Genomic DNA, 17,958 nt, shown 5'->3' on the forward strand with positions numbered 1-17,958 from the left:
CTGGTCTTTTAATTGTAACTGCACTGTTGAAAATTGGCAACATGTTTTACAGAAGATATTTTTTATTAGTGGAAAAAAATGCATTCAAGACAGTATTAACCTAGTTAGCATCAACATTTTCCAAAAATGTCACATCCAGCATAAAAGCTGCCAACTAAACCTTATTTCACATTATATAATTTAGCCTTGGCCTTGAGATGCTTCCACGACCATCGCGACAACCGAATTAACAAGGGGGAGTCCACCCAAACGAAAATGGGCAGACACTTCTCTCCATATTTAATGATTGTAGTTTTACATCCCAAAAGAGCGATACAATTCCTAATTGTGACATGACTCTGACATAAGATGAATACTTGGGTTTCCACACAAACACTCAGGCTAGAGCTGCCCTAGCCTAGGCGCATGAAGTGATCAAGTCTGCTCAGATGAAGGGGGAAATTTCTTCAAAGACAAACACAACAGTCCAGTTGCAATCAATTCACTTCCCTGAGAAGACATTGACATGGAAGACTATTCACAGGAAAGCCTTACTCTAGTTTGAAAATTTGTGACATTTCAGTTTAACATATCTGGCATGATTTTAACCATTTAAATGACTGAGGTCATGCAAAAAGGTCTTTAAAAGCACACCACTCCTGCACATTTATACATTTACATGTCAATGGTGGGGGTATACCGTACAAAAATAATATTCCAAATTGTTTGTCACCATTTTATTTATTTATTCTATTTGTGCTTTATAACTTAATAGCACAAAATGAATCCAGACACCTCCAGAAATTGTGAGACTGCCTCTTGTGGCAGCTTGGATGGGAGAGGTTACAGTTCCAAAGGAAAACAAAAATACACAGAAGGCACAACCAGCAGTCCCTTGGAGTAGTCTTGAAATGATCCTGCTTGTCACATCTACGGAAGTGAGCCACCAGCAAGGGAAGAGAACACACCCAACCGCCCCGTCCTTCGCTTGCAGTAGCTCTCAGTGCAGTTCATGAGGAAAACTAAAGTCTACAAAAGGAGTGCTACACGCTTTTAGTGACAGTCTAACAGCATTTAAACTTGACATGATAGTTTCACCTTCCCTATACCTAGAAAAAGAAACCATTGCTATATACAGGGGGACTAAGATAAGTTCCCATCATCTGTACAATCGTGAATATACATAACTTACTTCCAAATTTACTTCTAGAGTCTAATACAAAAAGAGAGGGACAAAAAAAAAAAGACACTTAGCTGCAGTAACAAATCTCCAATGCCCAGCTTACATAATCTGTAAGAGCTTTGACTGAGGTTGGAGTTGAAAAGACTGTCCAGGTGTGTGCTGTGGCTTCAAATTAAAGTTCACATTTAAATGCAATCAGGGAGAGAAAGGGAAAATATATTTTGCTGTCCACCTCAGCATCAAGTCCCCTAAGGCCGGAACTCCAACTCATCTACACTTATGACCTTGGCCGGCATGGAAGGGAGTTGTTGATCCAGCACGTCAGATCCAAACCACTTGGCCAGGCCTGGGGGGGGACTTCTGTCGTGTTGCTGGGGGCCATTCATCCGATGAAGCCCTTGGCTCTGAGACTGTGGACCTGGGACGCCCTGATGTACTGCAAGAAGAGAACAAGGTTTAAAACAAACACTGACAGTGGAAGAACACAATGGCTAACAAATAAAATAAAGCCACTCAAACTTTGGCAAACTAATGTACAATAATGACAATCTTGCTCGGCTTCAAAGTGACAGACAGTGGTGTGACGCGTTTGCCCCTTGTTGATTTCTTTTTTGCACGTTTGTCACACTTAAGTTTCCCAAACGCAACACAAAATGCAGTTTTTAAATTGTTTATTATTGAGGGGGTGGGGAACCTTCACCCTTAGCAGCAATAACTGCAATCAAGCATTTGCGATAACTTGCAACGCGTCTCTTACAGCGCTGTGGAGGAATTTTGGCCCAGTCATCTTTGCAGAATTGTAATTCACCCATGTTGGATTTTTGAGCATGAAATGCCTTTTTAAGGTCATGCCACAGCATCTCAAAGGGGATTCAGGTCAGGACTTTGACTAGGCCACTCAAAAATCTTCATTTTTTTTTTTTTCTCTCAGCCATTCGGAGTTGGATTTGCTTATGTGTTTCGGATCATTGTCCTGCTGCAGAACCAAACTTTGTTTCAGCTTGATGTGATGAACATTCTCCTTCAGGATTTTTTGGTAGATAGCAGAATTCATGGTTCCATTTATCACCAATTCTTCCAGGTCCTGAAGCAGAAAACAGCCCCAGACCATCACACTACCACCACCATAATTTACTGTTGGTATGATGTTCTTTTTCTGAAATAGTTAATTTTACACTAGATGTAATGGGACACACACCTTCCAAAAAGTTCAACTTGTGTCTAGTCAGACCACAGAGTATTTTTCTAAAAGTCTTGGGGATCATCAAGATGTCTTCTAGCAAAATTGAGACGAGCCTTAATGTTCTTTTTGATCAGCAGTGGTTTTCGTCTGGCACTCTCCCAGTCTCCTCCTTATGGTGGAGTCATGAACACTGACCTTACCTGAGGCACGTGAGGCCTGCAGTTCTTTGTATGTTGTTATAGGGTCTTTTGTGACCTCTTGGATGAGTTGTCGCTGCGCTCTTGGGGTAATTTTGGCCGGCCGGTCATTCCTCGGAAGGTTTACCGCCGTTTATTTTCATCATTTGTGGATAACTGCTCTCGCTGTGGTTTGCTGGAGTCCCAAAGCTTGAAAAATGGCTTTATAACCTTTTCCACACTGATAGAGCTCGCTCACTTTCTCATGTTCCTTTTCTCATCTGTCCCTCTGCACGAGGTCTACATTTTGAGGATCTTTTGTTCTACTTCGCTTTGTCAGGGAGGTCCTATTTAAGTGATTCCTTGATTGACAACAAATGTGGCAGTTTTAGGCCTGGGTGTGGCTAGAGAACTCAGGTATGATAAACCACAGTTCTGTTTTTTTTGGGGCGGGGGCAATCACTTGTTCCACACAAGGCCATGTTGGTTAGGATTTTTTTCCCTCTCTTAATAAAAGCCATTAAAAACTGCATTGTGTTTACTTGTGTCTTTGACTAATTAAATTTGTTTGAGGAGTGTGACAAACATGCAAAAAAATAAGAAATCAGGAAGGGGCAAACACCTTCACACCACTGTATGCCAGCCCTCGAAAATTTCTCAGAATGCCCAGGAGGCAGAAAACAGTACTACACTCCTGATTTTACATACATCTAACATCCAATTTCAAAATGACAAATTGACCCATCATTATCTGCATGCATCTGTGTTCTCGTTTCACATTGCATCTCCTTGCTACCATATATTGTAAATTTTGTGCACACTATACACAGTGCTAATAATAATTTATAATGATAAATTTTACTTGCTTTGTCTCTGTTGAAGTTGCTGCTGCATCATTGCAAGCTGCATCTGACTGTTTGCTCTGGGAGGTAGAAGCGGGTGCCCTGCTGTTGCACTCAGAGGGTACAGTGTTTGGCCCAGTATTGCAGGGGGCAAGCCTTGAAGTTGCGCAAGGTCAACATGGGGTGGATATATACCTGAGAATGACAAGGACAAGACTCAAGCTTGTTCAAATAATGTGATGTAGAATTTAGGATGTGTTCATCTAGCATGTTAAGAAAAGAAAGATTGTGTTGGGTAAACATTTACCTGCTTGGACCAGCGCTGGTCCAAGCTGCTGGGGTTGGATTCCCTGTGCAAACATTCGTTGAACCACATTGGGGTGGAGCTGAGGAGGAGGGCGCACCATTGGTACGTGGGATAGCAGTGGTACTGGGTAGACAGAACGTTGGAAAGATGAGAGTGGTCCTGGCGGTGCTGTGGTAGCCGTATGATGTCTGGTAGAATGTGGCCTGAGACGCTCCTGGTCCTTGCTTGGCAAAGTCTTAGAGCTGGACTTTACGCCGCCAGACTGGGTGCCATTCCCTTCTGTCGCTTCCATGTGTAAACTCGGCAAGTTGTTCTCTGCAATCGCAAGAGGAATGTCCAAATTTAGTAATCTCTAATTTAGATCTAGAACTTTCAAGCCAAATAAAGGCTATGTACCATCTTGAGAGTATGCTGCTGCCTCATCTTTGGTCTCTGAGCGACTTGATGGATCATCTTTGCTTTTCTCTTTTGTTGCATACATTTTGCGGATAACCGACGTAGGTGTAAATGATGGAGACAACTGTTGCAAGAGAAAAAAGAAATTCTGCTTTGCTTCTGTGGGACAACAATTTAGGTCAGTGAGGATAAAGCTTACGCTTACCATACTGGTGACAGCACTGCCTGGTGAGTTTCTCCCAGCAAGCTGGGGGCCTGGACCAGGGGAGCGGTTAAGACGCTGTGGACTGAAACAAGTACACCAAATTTAAGCAAACAAGTAAAAAACAATTGAATTAGACTGTACACCATAATTCAGTGAGCATTGTACTGCTCATTCTGGTGTGTGCGCCTTGGCCACCGGGGCACAGCATAATACATACTACAGTGGACCCCCACTATTTGCATGGGATAGGAGCCACGCCAGACTGCGAATAGCAAAAATCTGTAATAACTGACAGCCATAACTGCCATGGGAGGAATTGACAAAAATAAATAAAAGCATGAAAATACAACCAAGTAGTAGTTTTCGCAACCCCCCCATAAGAATGCATAGATGAAGCCGAAACAAGACCATCTCAACTACATTGCAATAATGTTAGTTGTTTTTTGCAGAGGATAAAAATGCCTGCGAGTATAGTTGTATGCATGTGTTGCTCCTGTTTGAGTTCAAATGTTAAGGTTTATTACCACAAAATGGATGCTAGCTTCATTGCCTTGTCTATAGCAATTTTTGTGCGAGTTAGTATTAAGCCTTTCGTGAGGCAACGTTAATGCGCTTTTGTTAAATGTGTTATTTTTTGTTTAACGTAAACTGCCACTGAGTGGCAATAAACAACTTTTGAAGACTTATTTACAATCTGCCAAACTACTCTTTTTGTGAAGTTTGCTGCAACCATAGCACGTGCTTATAAACTAAATTGTTGCTCATAACCAAAAGGAGGGGAGAGCGAAAAAACAATCCAAAAAAAGGGGCATTGTTCATTTTCAAGCTAAATGAGAAATCACTCACCGATTTCGAAAAGATTTGTCCTGTTGTATCCTGTTGTAGCCAGACGGGAACTGGTGATGGGCATGCAGTGCAAGATCCTGTTGAAATGCTAAGGCTTCGAGATCTGCATGATTCACTGGCATTGAGAGCGGCCTCATCTGGCAAACAGTAAAACAGCTTGAATAGATCACCAATATACTGCGAATTAATCCTCTCCACTCCAAAAGAAAAATAAAAAAAAAAAGAAAAAAAATGTTCTGAGACTAAATCCATTCAACAAGTGGTACACAATTATGTTCAGGTTCATGGGGTGATTTATGATACAGCACAGACACTGGCAAAGTCAATTAAATAATTCTACGAAGCAACCAGTCACGCTACCTGGTGCTGGGGTGCAGACGCTGGGCTCATAGACCTGTGAACCTCAGCATATGGTTCCGCCATCATGGGCTGAGCACCAACAGGAAAGCCTTGCGGTAACATGAGAGAGGAAGACCAATAAAGTACCCATCAACAGCTTTGTTCTGAGTGTACCTCATAAAATTAAAACTGAAGATGACAGTTAACTATATACACAGGAAGTCTCTTTAAAGTCTTAACTGTAAAATATATACATTTTTCTTAACCCCCTCAGGGAGCTTTTTAAAAAATAAAAATAAAAAAAGTTCACCACACAGGATGCCAAAAGACAAAAGTACTCTCAGCTTGTGCTGGACAAGATTTAAAGGTCCCCTTCCATCAGAAGCAATTTTTTTCTGTTTTATGCATCACATACCATAATTTCTCATGTATTATATGCTCTCCATTATAATGCGCACCCACAAGAAAATCAAGTCCACCCATATACAATGTGCACCCATTATTCTCCATCCATATGTTTATATGATATAAAAGTTGAGGTTTTAATTTCTGATCAATTCTAAGTTAATACTGCGATGTAATCGCTCTCACGATGTGTTTAATACTGTGGCAGACCGTAGTGATTTAGTTTTGACATTGTGGCTTTATGGAGGTATTTTCCCCTCCCACATGGACACTGTCATGTGAGCAGACTTGCACAACAGTGAAAACTGGACTTTACGCCGATCTGATCGGTGTTATCGGTATGGGCCGATAATTAGCATTTTATGATGATCGGCTTTCATGTCATAAGTCGCCGATCCGATCAATGACGTCATCGATCAGCTCTGCACAAGACATTTAACTCCGCATCTTTGTCGCATATGAATCTAAAAACTAGTTTATTTTTAGCCTTGTCACGTCTTGTTGCGCAGTAAATGTAACTGACGGCCCAAAAAGTTTTTTCAATCTTGTCGGTGAAAAAACACGTGTGTGGGGCTATTTTTTGGTGTCTCAGACAAACAACACGCAAGTTATTTGCAGTCTGTGCACAACTGAAGTACGTCGTGGGGCACGTCATCTAAATGCTTCCAACACAACATATTTGATCGAGCACCTGAAGAATGTACAACCCCAATTCCAATGAAGTTGGGACGTTGTGTTAAACAAATTACAATGATTTGCAAATCATGTTCGACCTATATTTAATTGAATACACGACAAAGACAATATATTTAATGTACAAACGGATCAACTTTGTTTTGAGGAAATAATCATTAACTTAAAATTTTATGGCTGCAACACGTTCCAAAAAAGCTGGGACAGTGTCACGTTTACCACGGTTTTACATCACCTTTTCTTTTAACAGCATTCAATAAAGGTTTGGGAACTGAAGACACTAATTGTTGAAGCTTTGAAGGTGGAATTCTTTCCCATTCTTGCTTGATGTACAGCTTCAGCTGTTCAACAGTCCGGGGTCTCCGTTGTCATATTTTACGCATCATAATGCGCCACACATTTTCAATGGGAGACAGGTCTGGACTGCAGGCAGGCCAGTCTAGTACCCGCACTCTTTTACTACGAAGCCACGCGGTTGTAACACATGCAGAAAGTGGTTTTGCAGAAATAAGCAGGGGCATCCATGAAAAAGACGTAGCAGCATATGTTTCTCCAAAACCTGTATGTACCTTTCAGCATTAATGGTGCCTTCACCGATGTGCAAGTTACCCATGCCATTGGCACTAACACAGCCCCATACCATCACAGATGCTGGCTTTTGAACTTTGCGTCCATAACAGTCCGGATGGTTCTTTTCCTCTTTGGCCCGGAAGACAAGACGGTGACAATTTCCAAAAACAATTTGAAATGTGGACTCGTCGGACCACAGAACACAATGTCCCAACTTCATTGGAATTGTACACGAGGAGCATGCCGCATTCAAGCAACGCAGCGGGGGCGGGGGGGTAGTCAAACAGACCATTATTTCTGTCATGTTGATTTGACCTAACCCTATGTCAGTAGCCAATCCTTGAATGCCCCCTACAGGTCATTGGTGTTTTAACTTTTGTCTAAAACGCTAGAGAATAATTTGAGCTGGGACAACTCCAGCACACCTGCAACCCTTGTAAGGATAAGCTGTACAGAAAATGGATGGATGGACAGATACAGTACACAAGTATATACAATAAATTAACAAATCATATAAATAGACACATTGCTCCATCTTGTGATCGGATCGGTGATTTCTTTTTTTTTTTTTTTTTTAAACTTGGTGATCGGCCCCAAAAATCCTGATCGTGTAAAGCCTAGTGAAAACGAAACTGGTTGTGTCTGGAGGCCACTCTCACTCCTGGTGCAACATAAAGTTAAGAACTTGAATTTGAGCGATTCCGGTTCCTCATTTCGATTCCAAACGATTCTCGATTCATATTATTTGAGGGGGCCGGGTCAAAAAAGTTTGGTTTAAATAAAGGCTGTGCAAATTACGAACATCCGTTTTCTTATCAGCTCGCAGCAGACTAAAATGAACATTTGACTATGTTCTTTATAACCAGTATCAATAAACCTATGAACTAAAAGGCAATGTGTATGGAACTAACCCAATTGACTTAATATTCATTAGTTTGTTTCAGCTAAAATTTAAATATAGCATTGTTAAAATAGATGTGACTGTTGTATCATGTCAAATAGTTTATGTGCAAGTTTTAACGACTTCCTGTTTTAAGCTAGCCTTTTATTTAGAAGGGTATGCACTGGAACTCAGCATTTTGGCACAAAAGGTAACATCAGGACACTGGTGAATTTTGAAAAGCAAAGTAAAACTAGACTGCAAGAAAGAGTAATGTACAGAACCAAATGCTATAAAACGATTCCTTTACCTATCCGCCGATGAGGCACAAGGTTAGGGTTTGTGATAAGTTTGTGAATTTTGTCCAAATTCATTGTGATCTAAAGTTGCTAGTTTGATCCTTAGTGACATTTTAGCTTAATGTTAAGCTTATGAGACTTTCTACTTTCTTTCCAGTATGGTAAAATTATTCTGTCATCAGCTCTTGCGCTGGTTTGAACACTAAAATAAACACTAAAAACCATCAGTGCAAGCGTGCAACCCACCGTTTAACTCAATGTTGGCATAGACGTATTTTCTTGTTTCACACTCACCCAATTGACCGTTGACTTCACTGAAGCTCCAGGCTGTGTAGGCTGAGGCTCAGAGCGGGAGGGAGCACATCAGACTTCTACACATCGTGAAAACCTCCTTTGCACAATATATTACAACTGTTGCACTGAGGCGACCTGTCATCTATTTTAAGAAAGTTAAGACACTTTTTGTTCACTGCCACCATTGGGCACAAGCACATCTTAGTTGTTTTTTGCTGCTCCTTTGTTGGTTTTCTTCGGGGGCGGTGGAATGTAGGCATCGAAACTGGGAACCCAAATCCTGTGATAGCAAACTGCCATGTTTTAACAGTGATGTCAATGTCAAAACATGGTGGCTTGACATCAGAGAATGTCCCAGAAAAAAGTGGCAGAGGTCAGAGGAGCATAATGTGTGTTCTGTGTGTGTAAATAACAGCAATAAAAGTTCATTTCGCATCCGGTCTGAACGTAAAGACATCGAAGGGCACGACGTCGCTATGAACACTTGGCCACCCCAAGCTTCTAGACTCGAGTAGATGTCATGATATGGACATAGAGCCAAGCTGTTTTCCATATTCAAATTGGGGAAGATGGACAATCCAATCTGAGCTAATTAATGAGAAATCCGTCAGTCAAATGTCAGGTGGTAAAGACCAACTAGAATAACTTGAAAAAGGACATCTTGGGCATTTCCAACCCAAATTATCTTGCAACCCTGATAAAGACTTCAAAGATTATAAAAAATAATAATGGAAGGGGACCTTTAAAGTATTTTTTCAAATTGTGGTTTTACAAGTCTCTGTCAAAAACGAGATGTTTGAACCTTTTGTTATTACCTGCTGAATGTTGCAAGTGACTGTTAAAGTAGTCTGGTGAGAGTGACCTCTGAGGGAAGAGAGGTGGTGAGGGACCCTTGTGCAGCAGGCCATGTACAGAGTTGGGAGCAAGTGAGACCTCAGAGTTGCCCAAAAGGTTGCAAAGTAGCACTGGGGAGCGACTACGAGCAGGCCCTCCTAAGAGCTCCTGTTGTAAAACATTTGCAGGATATATTACACCAAAACTAAGAGCTGTTGATCAGCAAAAATGTGGGGTGGATAATATTTTCCAGCATACAAACAGTTGATTCTTCAGATTTGTGTTCACAAGAATGATTGTAAAAGGACACCCATTACCTGGAATATGTTTTTCGGTTGCTGAGGAGGTATCGGAACTTCAGTCAGAGCCACCATAGATTGGTCTAAAGGTTGCTGAAATTATGAACAAGGAGACTGAATTTATGAATCTGCAATGGAACCCTTGTTTCCTCATCGAAATACCAATGAGCATTGTGCAATGTGAAGCTTGAGGTGGAGCTTTTTGGAGTATGACAAATAGCATGAATACGGACGGGTCTTACCAAATGTTTGAGAACATCATTACTTTGCTAAATCTCAACAAACTGCAACACTGGACACCCAGAGAATGTGCGTTTCTTTCGCAAGACCATTAGAATTGGTCTGGTTTTAACTTTGGGCAAGCCAATTATCAAGTCAAAATGAATTATTTTAACAAATCCATAGTCCCAAACATCAGCACAAGCTTCACTTGCATAAAGCACAGTGTTCACAGTTCACATCATGACAATTTAGGCTGAGAAGCAAATTTATGCCCATCACTTATCAAATGAATGTTTCCAAACAATGTTTTGCCATCTCTAACAGCGAACTATTCATTAGGCTCCTACTCGTTAGTCTACTACAAACTTTTAAGAGAAATACTTACATTGCTTGAGTTGGTTTTAGGGTGAGTTGGCAGAGTTCCACTTGCCTTCATGCTGCTAACCAGTTTATTAAAGGCTGACATGTCTGTGTCACGCGACCGTGGACGAGCACTAGGACCACCTGTTAAAGCCTCTTCTAAGTGCTCAGCCATGAAGGGCGTCCCGTTTCCTCTCCGTGTAGGCGCTACCTTTTGCATTTGTGGTTCTGAGCCCAGTTTCATGCCCTTCATTCCTCCTTCCACCTCCTCCAGGGACAGCACTGCTCCAGAATGAGCTACAGTTTGAATAATGCCAGTCATTTAACTAATCTTGACAAATATACAATACAGTCAACTTGTTAGACCAAGTGATATTTGTAAACAAGAATTTTGAAACAATTCAGTTCACAATACTGCATTTTGAGTTGAGTAGCTTTTAAATAAAATATACATTAATAGTCAATCTGCCTTATACCTGAAAAAAAGCATAGACTTCACAAACTTACACCTCGTAACATCTGACTACAAAATGGGAGTCTGCAATTGTATTAAAAAACTGTTGCCATGACTACACCAATGTACCGTTTGGTCGAACTAAGAAGTGACTCACTGTTTTCCCGTAGCCGAGCCTTGTTGAGCGAAAGGTTGGAGAGAAGAGGCTTCAAGTCTACTTTAGCCTTGTGCAACAGCTCCAGTATGTCCACCTTCTCCTTGCACTCTGATTGAATGGGTGTGAAAAATGGGGCAGGACCTTGGCCAGAGGACGTGCCAAGGGCTTCAAGGCCTTCAGCAGGGAAAAAAGTTGCAAGATTTAGTACAAAGTTGACTTCTCCTCAGCACTTACTGGGGGAAAATAAAAATTTAACCTGCTAGTTTTTCCAGTTCCTCATGCGGAGTGGACCTCAGACTGCTGGAGCAGCTGCCTGAAGGGCTCAAGTTACTGGAGAACCATTGACTGAAGCGGCTAGCTGATACAGGCCCTTCCCCTAAAACATCCTCTATCATCTAAAAAGACAAACCGAGACTGTGACAGTGGAAAAACCCAATCATGAGCACAGGCAAAGGGTGTGAGCACATAAGTGGCACTTACATTTAGGCCGCTTTCCATCATTTGATTCAATTAGCACAAAGTGTGCCAGAAGACCAAGACAACTGTCCAGAACATCAAGAGCAACTGACAATGTAAGGTCCTAAACCCTTCCCAAACCTCACCACTTTGGCTGATCACTAATAAACCTAGTTGGTCAATTTGTGAATACGATGTAGCTGTCATGATGGGCATAAATTTGGAAAAAAGAAAATGCTTGCATCTCATACAAAAGTCTTCGAGAGAAATAAAACAAAATAGGAACATTCAGTGATGATGTGACCATCTCAGACCAAGTCCCAGCAGTCAAGGTTATCTAGAAGTGATGTTTAGTTTCACATATTTATCATGGATTGATATTGTAAACCCAGACGAAGAATCAGAAAATGTAATTGAGAGATTACATGAAAACATCTTGTTAATCTTTGATTTGAATAAGTGTTATTGTAAATACAGACACCCCATTTGTGACATCTACACCTTTGGACCTAAGAACACCTCCGTGCACCCCAGTACTTACAGACGCCAATCCTGGCATGGTCTTCTCCAGATTGAAAAATTCGTTGAAGTCAAAGTCACCAGTGGACTGCTCTGGCAGCACATCAGCGTGGGGAACTTCCTGATCGGCTGAAGATCGCAGACTCACATTTTGTTCCTCTAGCTGTCCATTACACTCTACGAATTGCGATAAATGCAACAAATTCTAAAGAATCACCATCATGACAGTCCACTCACAATATAGATTTTTGTTTTGTTTTTTTGGACTTGCCTTCTTTCACGGACTCTGTCCTCTTCCTTGAGCGCCTGGACTTGCGTCTGTCATCTTCCAGTATTTTATCATCAAATCCAATGAGCTCGATCGTCTCAGACTGGCTCGTAGGACCACCAGAGAACCACTCTGGCTCCTCCTCTGCGTAAGAGTCATTCCTTCTCCGTTCACTAAACACACGTTTATCTCCAAAATCTCTCTGCACGACAAAGAAGGCCAAGGATCAAACAAATTATAGGTCCGCATAGGTAAAGATACTCGATTGCTGAAGTGAGAGGGGGGATATATAAATTAAAAAAAAGGCTATTTTTAGTTTTTGCTATGAATGCTAGATTTTGGAAGGTCTGTAAGAAAGGTCAAATAGATTTCTACTGTCTAAATTATAATTTAACCTCAACGCATTTAATACTACTGTACAGTTAAGCCTGATTTAGAATGAATGCATTGAGAACCAACCCTGAATCTTTTGTCTTTGAAGTTTCTGACATCCCGTTCCCTCTCCTTCTCAAGGCGGGCTTCTCGCTCAAAGGCCCGGGCAGTAATGATGCGACCACTTCCAATTCTTCGGTTCCCTCCTAAACGGAGAGTCTCATTCTCCTTATTTTCAAGTGGGCTGATGGGTCGGGAGGAGTGGAGCGTGGGCGCAGCGTTCCCTTGGCATCCACCTCCAAAGCTGCGACGCTGTGGGCTCAGTATGACATCCAAGTCATCTTCCTTTAACCTCTCACGAGGATCTGAATAAAAATGCAGCGCACAGACTATTCCATAATCCCTTTCTTTTGTAAATTTGACACACCACTGAGAAGAATGTTGTTAACAACACTGCCAAATTACAATGATTAGGAAAAAAACAAAATGAGGGTTCAAAATCTTGACAAATCAAGCCATTCTCTCAATTCTCAAATGCTGTGGGCGTGTCCACTGAATGCCCCTGTTTGAGATCTTCCTCTAAAGTAATTTACCTGGGATCCTTCGTTTCAGTGGAACTCTATCCTCCAAATATTCCTTCTTAAAGCCTTCCAGTGGAGAATTACGCCCTGATGTGGGATACAGCGAGGCGTGCCACTTCTCAGGGTCCCAGACACCATCACTGTATCAATACATTTGAAATAGCAATTAAAAAAAAAACATACTTGACTGACAGATAAAGGCAACATATGGGAAAATGGACTCAGTACAATAATATAGAGGTCACCAACATGATGACCGCGGACAGCAGGTTGCCCAAAAGGACCACATGAGACAGAAGGGCTGTTCTAAAAATAGCTCACCACTTATGGGACATTGCGATTTTTTTTAGGAAGGAATATTGTAGTGGGGGCGGCACAGTGTTCGACTGGTTAGCACATCTGCCTCACAGTTCTGAGGACCCAGGTTCGAATCCGGCCTCGGCTGTGTGGAGTTTGCATGTTCTCCCTGTGCCTGCGTGGGTTTTCCCCAGGTACTCCGGTTTCCTCCCACATGCCAAAAACATGCATGGTAGGTTAATTGAAGACTAAATTGCCCGTAAGTGTGAATGTGAGTGCAAATGGTTGTTTGTTTATATGTGCCCTGTGATTGGCTGGCGACTAGTTCAGGGTGTACCCCGCTGAAGTACATCTAAGTAGGTGACTCTTGGGGCTGATATAGGGGTGCCTTCTTTGTTTAGAGACATACAAGGTATGTTAGAGACTGGAAGGGAAAAATAAAAATAAAAAATGCGGGACCGGTGTCACAAAAGGTATATTCAGACCCAAACTACAAATTTTCCCCTTCTGCGTGGGCCAGACGATCAACCAGCACATCTAAAAAGAGATCCTGCAGTGTTTGCTTTGTTCAGTGCATGAGCAAAGACAAGAGACAACTAGTGGCTGTTTCACCATGACAACTCGCCCGCTCACAATGCCCTGCGCATCAGACAGTTCTTGGCCGAGAAAAAAAAAAACAGCGTGCTGCAGCGACCTCCCTACTCACCCGACATGGCTCCATGTAATTAATTTCTCTTTCAACGCTCAAGCGGGTCCTCAAGGAGACCAGTTTTGAAGCACACATTTAATATCTACTTACCACATTTTGGTGCAAATAACTTTTTGGTTTTGGGGTGGAAGTTGGACTTTCTTTCTCATGCAAATGCACAGGCAGGACTAGGGCTTGCTACAAAGTTACGGTATGTGGGGCTACTCAATGTTGCCAAATTAGATATTTAGGTATATTTGGAGACTTGTCCAACCAGTGCAGCAACATTTTTCCAAACAACCGTGATGTCGAGGTTTGGCAAAATGCAGAACAGCTTGCTCACTGACACATTTTCAGAAATGGGCAGAGAAAGGCTGTTTAATTTCACACTTAATGGGTGGACAGGCACTCCAAAGACCCAACTATTTGTAGGCAAACAAGTCCAATTTCAATCTGTCCCATTTAATCTCCAAAATGCCAGTAAAGCTGTTTTAAGATGCGATTAAATCAATTTCAGGCAATAAGTTAATTCTTAATGATCAGTGTATCAAATATACCCATCCATCTTCAATTAGTTATCCTATTCAGGGTCATGGATGAGCTCGAGCCCACTAGCAGCTGACTTTGAATGGGAGGCAGACTGTCTGGATTGAATGTTTCCAACCTTTATTGAGCCAAGGCACCCATTTTACATTAGAAACACTTATCACCCAACCAAACAAAGCATTAAAAATATGAATACTAAAATGATCTCAACTCAATTTACTCACAAACTTAAATTTGGGTCTGTTTAATTGAACACAAAGATGATCTACTCTGATGAAGCCAATAAGCCATGGCATAGTCTGATGTACAAATGGCAACAGATGGATACATTAATTGTACCTTCTGCCATCTAATGCAAGAGCATTTAATTGATTTGCTTGTCTCTATACATCGCTGGCATAGATTAAATTTATCATTGATAATTTTCAGACAAATTAAGGGAAATAGGACAATTTCCTACAGCACCCAGATGACCACGTACAACAGCACCATTGTTGGGAATCACCGGATGAGGCAGTCAATCACACTGGACATGTAGACAACACACCGATTCAGTCAAGCATTAGGCAATTTGGAATCATCCATGAACACACTTATATTTTTGTAATGGGGGAGAAGCTAGAGTACCTGGATAAAAATTGCATTCTCCAAAGAAGGGCAAAAAACTGAAAACCCAAGCTCTTCGACTGTGAAGCAGTACATACATGCGCCACCAAGCTGCCTATTATGCCCCTACTAGTCCAAAAACTACATCCTTTACACTTCAATAGACAATTGAGGTATATCCTGTAATAATACATTCTTACCTGTCATATTTCTCTGAGAGACAGTCTGGCCTTTCATTGGAGATTGGTAGCTCTTTTATATCAAGAAGCTCCTCCTAAATATTGACAAATCCAAATTTAATAACACACATTAATGTATCAATCAAAAATGCTAACTATTTTCCCCTCTCCATCACCTTGGTATATCTATGCGGAGTTGTTGCTGCTGGTTCTATCTTAACTTTGTCCTGAGCAGCATCTCCGCCATTCTTCTCTTCAACACAAGCGTCACCGTCCATGGCAGAAACACAGCTTCAATCCAAGCAATGACTCTGCTGGGAAAAATAAGTTTGGATATTTTCAAAAGGAACTACGGCATAACCGGCTGTATCAAATCACCATGAGAAAAGATGAATGCAGGCATTAACCAATCGAAAATATATTTATGGTTCGAGCCATTTAAATGCAGAAGATTAATGAAGAAAAAAAGTCATTGTTTTCAGCCCAAATACTGAGAGGTCAAACATCAGTAGTAAACTTGACTCCATGTCATTGACAGACACAAATCAGGTGAGAAGTCTTGGTGTTAGTGACTCAGACCTGAACTTTAAAAAAAAAAAAAAAAAAAAAAAAAAAAAAAAAAAAAAAAAAAAAACACCTAAATGTCATGACCAAGTCTACTGATTACCACCTTAAGAACATCTCCAGGGTTTAAGATCTGTCCAAACAAAAAAAATGGTTTATATTTATTTTCAGTAAATCAGACTATTGTAACAGGTCTTTTACAAGTCTGAGCAACAAAAACAAGGTGACAGCTGCAACTGGTCCAGAGTGCTGCTGCTCAAGTTCTTACTGGTACCAGTAAACTGGACCACATCATGCCGGTCCTAAAATGTCTACACTGGCCTTCTCTGAGTCAAAAGAACAGACTTTAAAAACTCACTGATGTGTCTACAAAGCTCTGAATGGTCTTCGATTAAAAATAAAAAAATAAAGTCAAGCCCTTTAGTTCCCCAATACAAGAGTTCAAACTTTTTATACCAAGTAAAACCTAAAAAAATACATCTCTCTGCAAATACCAGCATAATGACCAACATTCAAATGGAGTAGCGTAGTAGGCCCAAGTGTTCATCAAAACTCATTTAACATAATATTGTCAGCCACTGGAACATGTACAGCTTGAACATTAGCACAGTGGTAAAATATTGGAAAGTAAAAAAAAAAAAGCTAAACTTAAATGTTTCAAATAAAATGTATTGCACACAAGTGAAATAAAAACTGCTTGAAAGATAAAAATTGTTCTAAAAGTTTAATCCAAGCGTATTTTACCTAAAAGTTAAATACAACTCTGTACTTGAATGTACTGTGCTGGGTAAAAAGACAAGTTGAAACAGCTGTAACTTGCAGTTTGAACATTTGATTAGATTTTTTTTCCATGTACCACTAGTGGTACCAATAGTACTAGTAACACTATACCACTACTAGTGGTACCGGTACTATACCACTACTAGTGGTACCAAACTTGCAGTTTGAACATTTGATTAGATTTTTTTCCATGTACCACTATACCACTACTGGTACCAGTACCACACTACGAGACTCTCAGACATCATTCAATGAGTGTTTCCAGAAACAGAGGAAAGCAGCATTTGGTTTCAATGTCAGTAAATTTAAATCTGGCCTAAAAACTCTTGTTAATTGCTGCTTTTATCAGATGTCAAAAACATTTCATGTTCACCATCTTACCTTTGATTTAAGCTAAAACTTGACTTCCTGCTTTTTGTCATTTTACTTTTAAGCACTCTTTTCTGCTTTCATATTGGCATTTTATCTTAATTTTCAGCTTTTCATTTAGTCTTGTTTCCAATCATTTCTTTGCTTCTGTAAAGCACTGCGGACTCCCCTTATCTATGAATGATACTCTACGAATAAACTTGCCTTGTCTTTAAAGCCTTGAAACTGGATAACAATTGCCAGTCAACAGCATGCAAAAAATATACAGTGACGTGGAATTTAGGAGGACGGAGACCCTTAAAGTTTGTCTAACGTTGGAGGTGCTGAAACCCACCTGACGTTACTATCCAATTAACGCGTTAATTGATTACAGCTTGCAGACTTACCAACAAGCGGTAGGAAATTGCTATTTGCCAAATTGATAGAAGCTGACCTCAAACAATTCATTGAAAGCAGTTATTAACACTTCAATATCACGGAGTGCGTTGAATGTTTGTTTTAGTTCATTTAAAGTCCGACACTCCTGTCTGTTTGTTAGCAAACATTACACCCCACGTCTCAAATTATTTATAAAAAATAAAAATAAAAAAAGCATATTGAGTACACAATTCACAGCGGTTTGAAAATGTACCACCTACATACAGAAATGACTTACCCGCTATGACGGCTGAATATGAAAGTGGTTGACCAATAGTTCACGTTTGTCAGCTAGCGAGCTAATCTAGCCGCTTCAGCTAGCTAGCCAGCCAGCCAGCTAACTAGCTGGAGAATGCCCACCCACCAAAATTTACACCGGCCGAGTTGTTGCAG

At 40.8% G+C, this 17,958-nt stretch overlaps 1 protein-coding gene across 8 annotated transcripts; it reads right to left on the bottom strand.

Moving 5' to 3' along the window:
- Positions 1-701: 701 nt before the first annotated feature.
- On the bottom strand, positions 702-17,944 carry eif4enif1 (eukaryotic translation initiation factor 4E nuclear import factor 1). 8 transcript variants are annotated; one of them, XM_061783447.1, is made up of 19 exons: positions 17,804-17,944; positions 15,612-15,746; positions 15,457-15,530; positions 13,132-13,259; positions 12,626-12,903; positions 12,170-12,368; positions 11,921-12,075; positions 11,180-11,318; positions 10,924-11,097; positions 10,338-10,609; positions 9,749-9,823; positions 9,413-9,599; positions 5,478-5,566; positions 5,118-5,254; positions 4,272-4,353; positions 4,067-4,190; positions 3,671-3,985; positions 3,388-3,558; positions 702-1,598 (listed from the first exon to the last, which is right to left on the bottom strand). In XM_061783447.1, exons 2-19 carry the CDS (start codon positions 15,711-15,713, stop codon positions 1,411-1,413), a joined length of 2,889 nt encoding a protein of 962 aa, XP_061639431.1. In that variant the 5' UTR covers positions 15,714-15,746; positions 17,804-17,944; the 3' UTR covers positions 702-1,410. The 8 variants fall into 8 exon arrangements, with proteins under 8 accessions (XP_061639431.1, XP_061639437.1, XP_061639430.1 ...); XM_061783453.1 differs by having other exon boundaries at positions 10,338-10,594; positions 15,612-15,749; positions 17,804-17,939; XM_061783446.1 differs by having other exon boundaries at positions 15,612-15,749; positions 17,804-17,939.
- Positions 17,945-17,958: the final 14 nt, after the last annotated feature.

This window comes from Phyllopteryx taeniolatus, chromosome 9, assembly GCF_024500385.1.
Source record: "Phyllopteryx taeniolatus isolate TA_2022b chromosome 9, UOR_Ptae_1.2, whole genome shotgun sequence".
Taxonomy (NCBI): domain Eukaryota; kingdom Metazoa; phylum Chordata; class Actinopteri; order Syngnathiformes; family Syngnathidae; genus Phyllopteryx; species Phyllopteryx taeniolatus.

What these genes read in the sequence shown, in the direction of transcription:
- eif4enif1 (XM_061783447.1), bottom strand. Translation starts at nt 15,713, where the DNA reads ATGGACGGTGACGCTTGTGTTGAAGAGAAGAATGGCGGAGATGCTGCT. An exon ending in CTAAAACCAACTCAAGCAAT is followed by an intron (nt 9,824 to 10,337) that starts GTAAGTATTTCT and finishes TCATAATTTCAG; the next exon opens with CAACCTTTAGACCAATCTAT. An exon ending in GACAAATCTTTTCGAAATCG is followed by an intron (nt 4,354 to 5,117) that starts GTGAGTGATTTC and finishes TACTTGTTTCAG; the next exon opens with TCCACAGCGTCTTAACCGCT.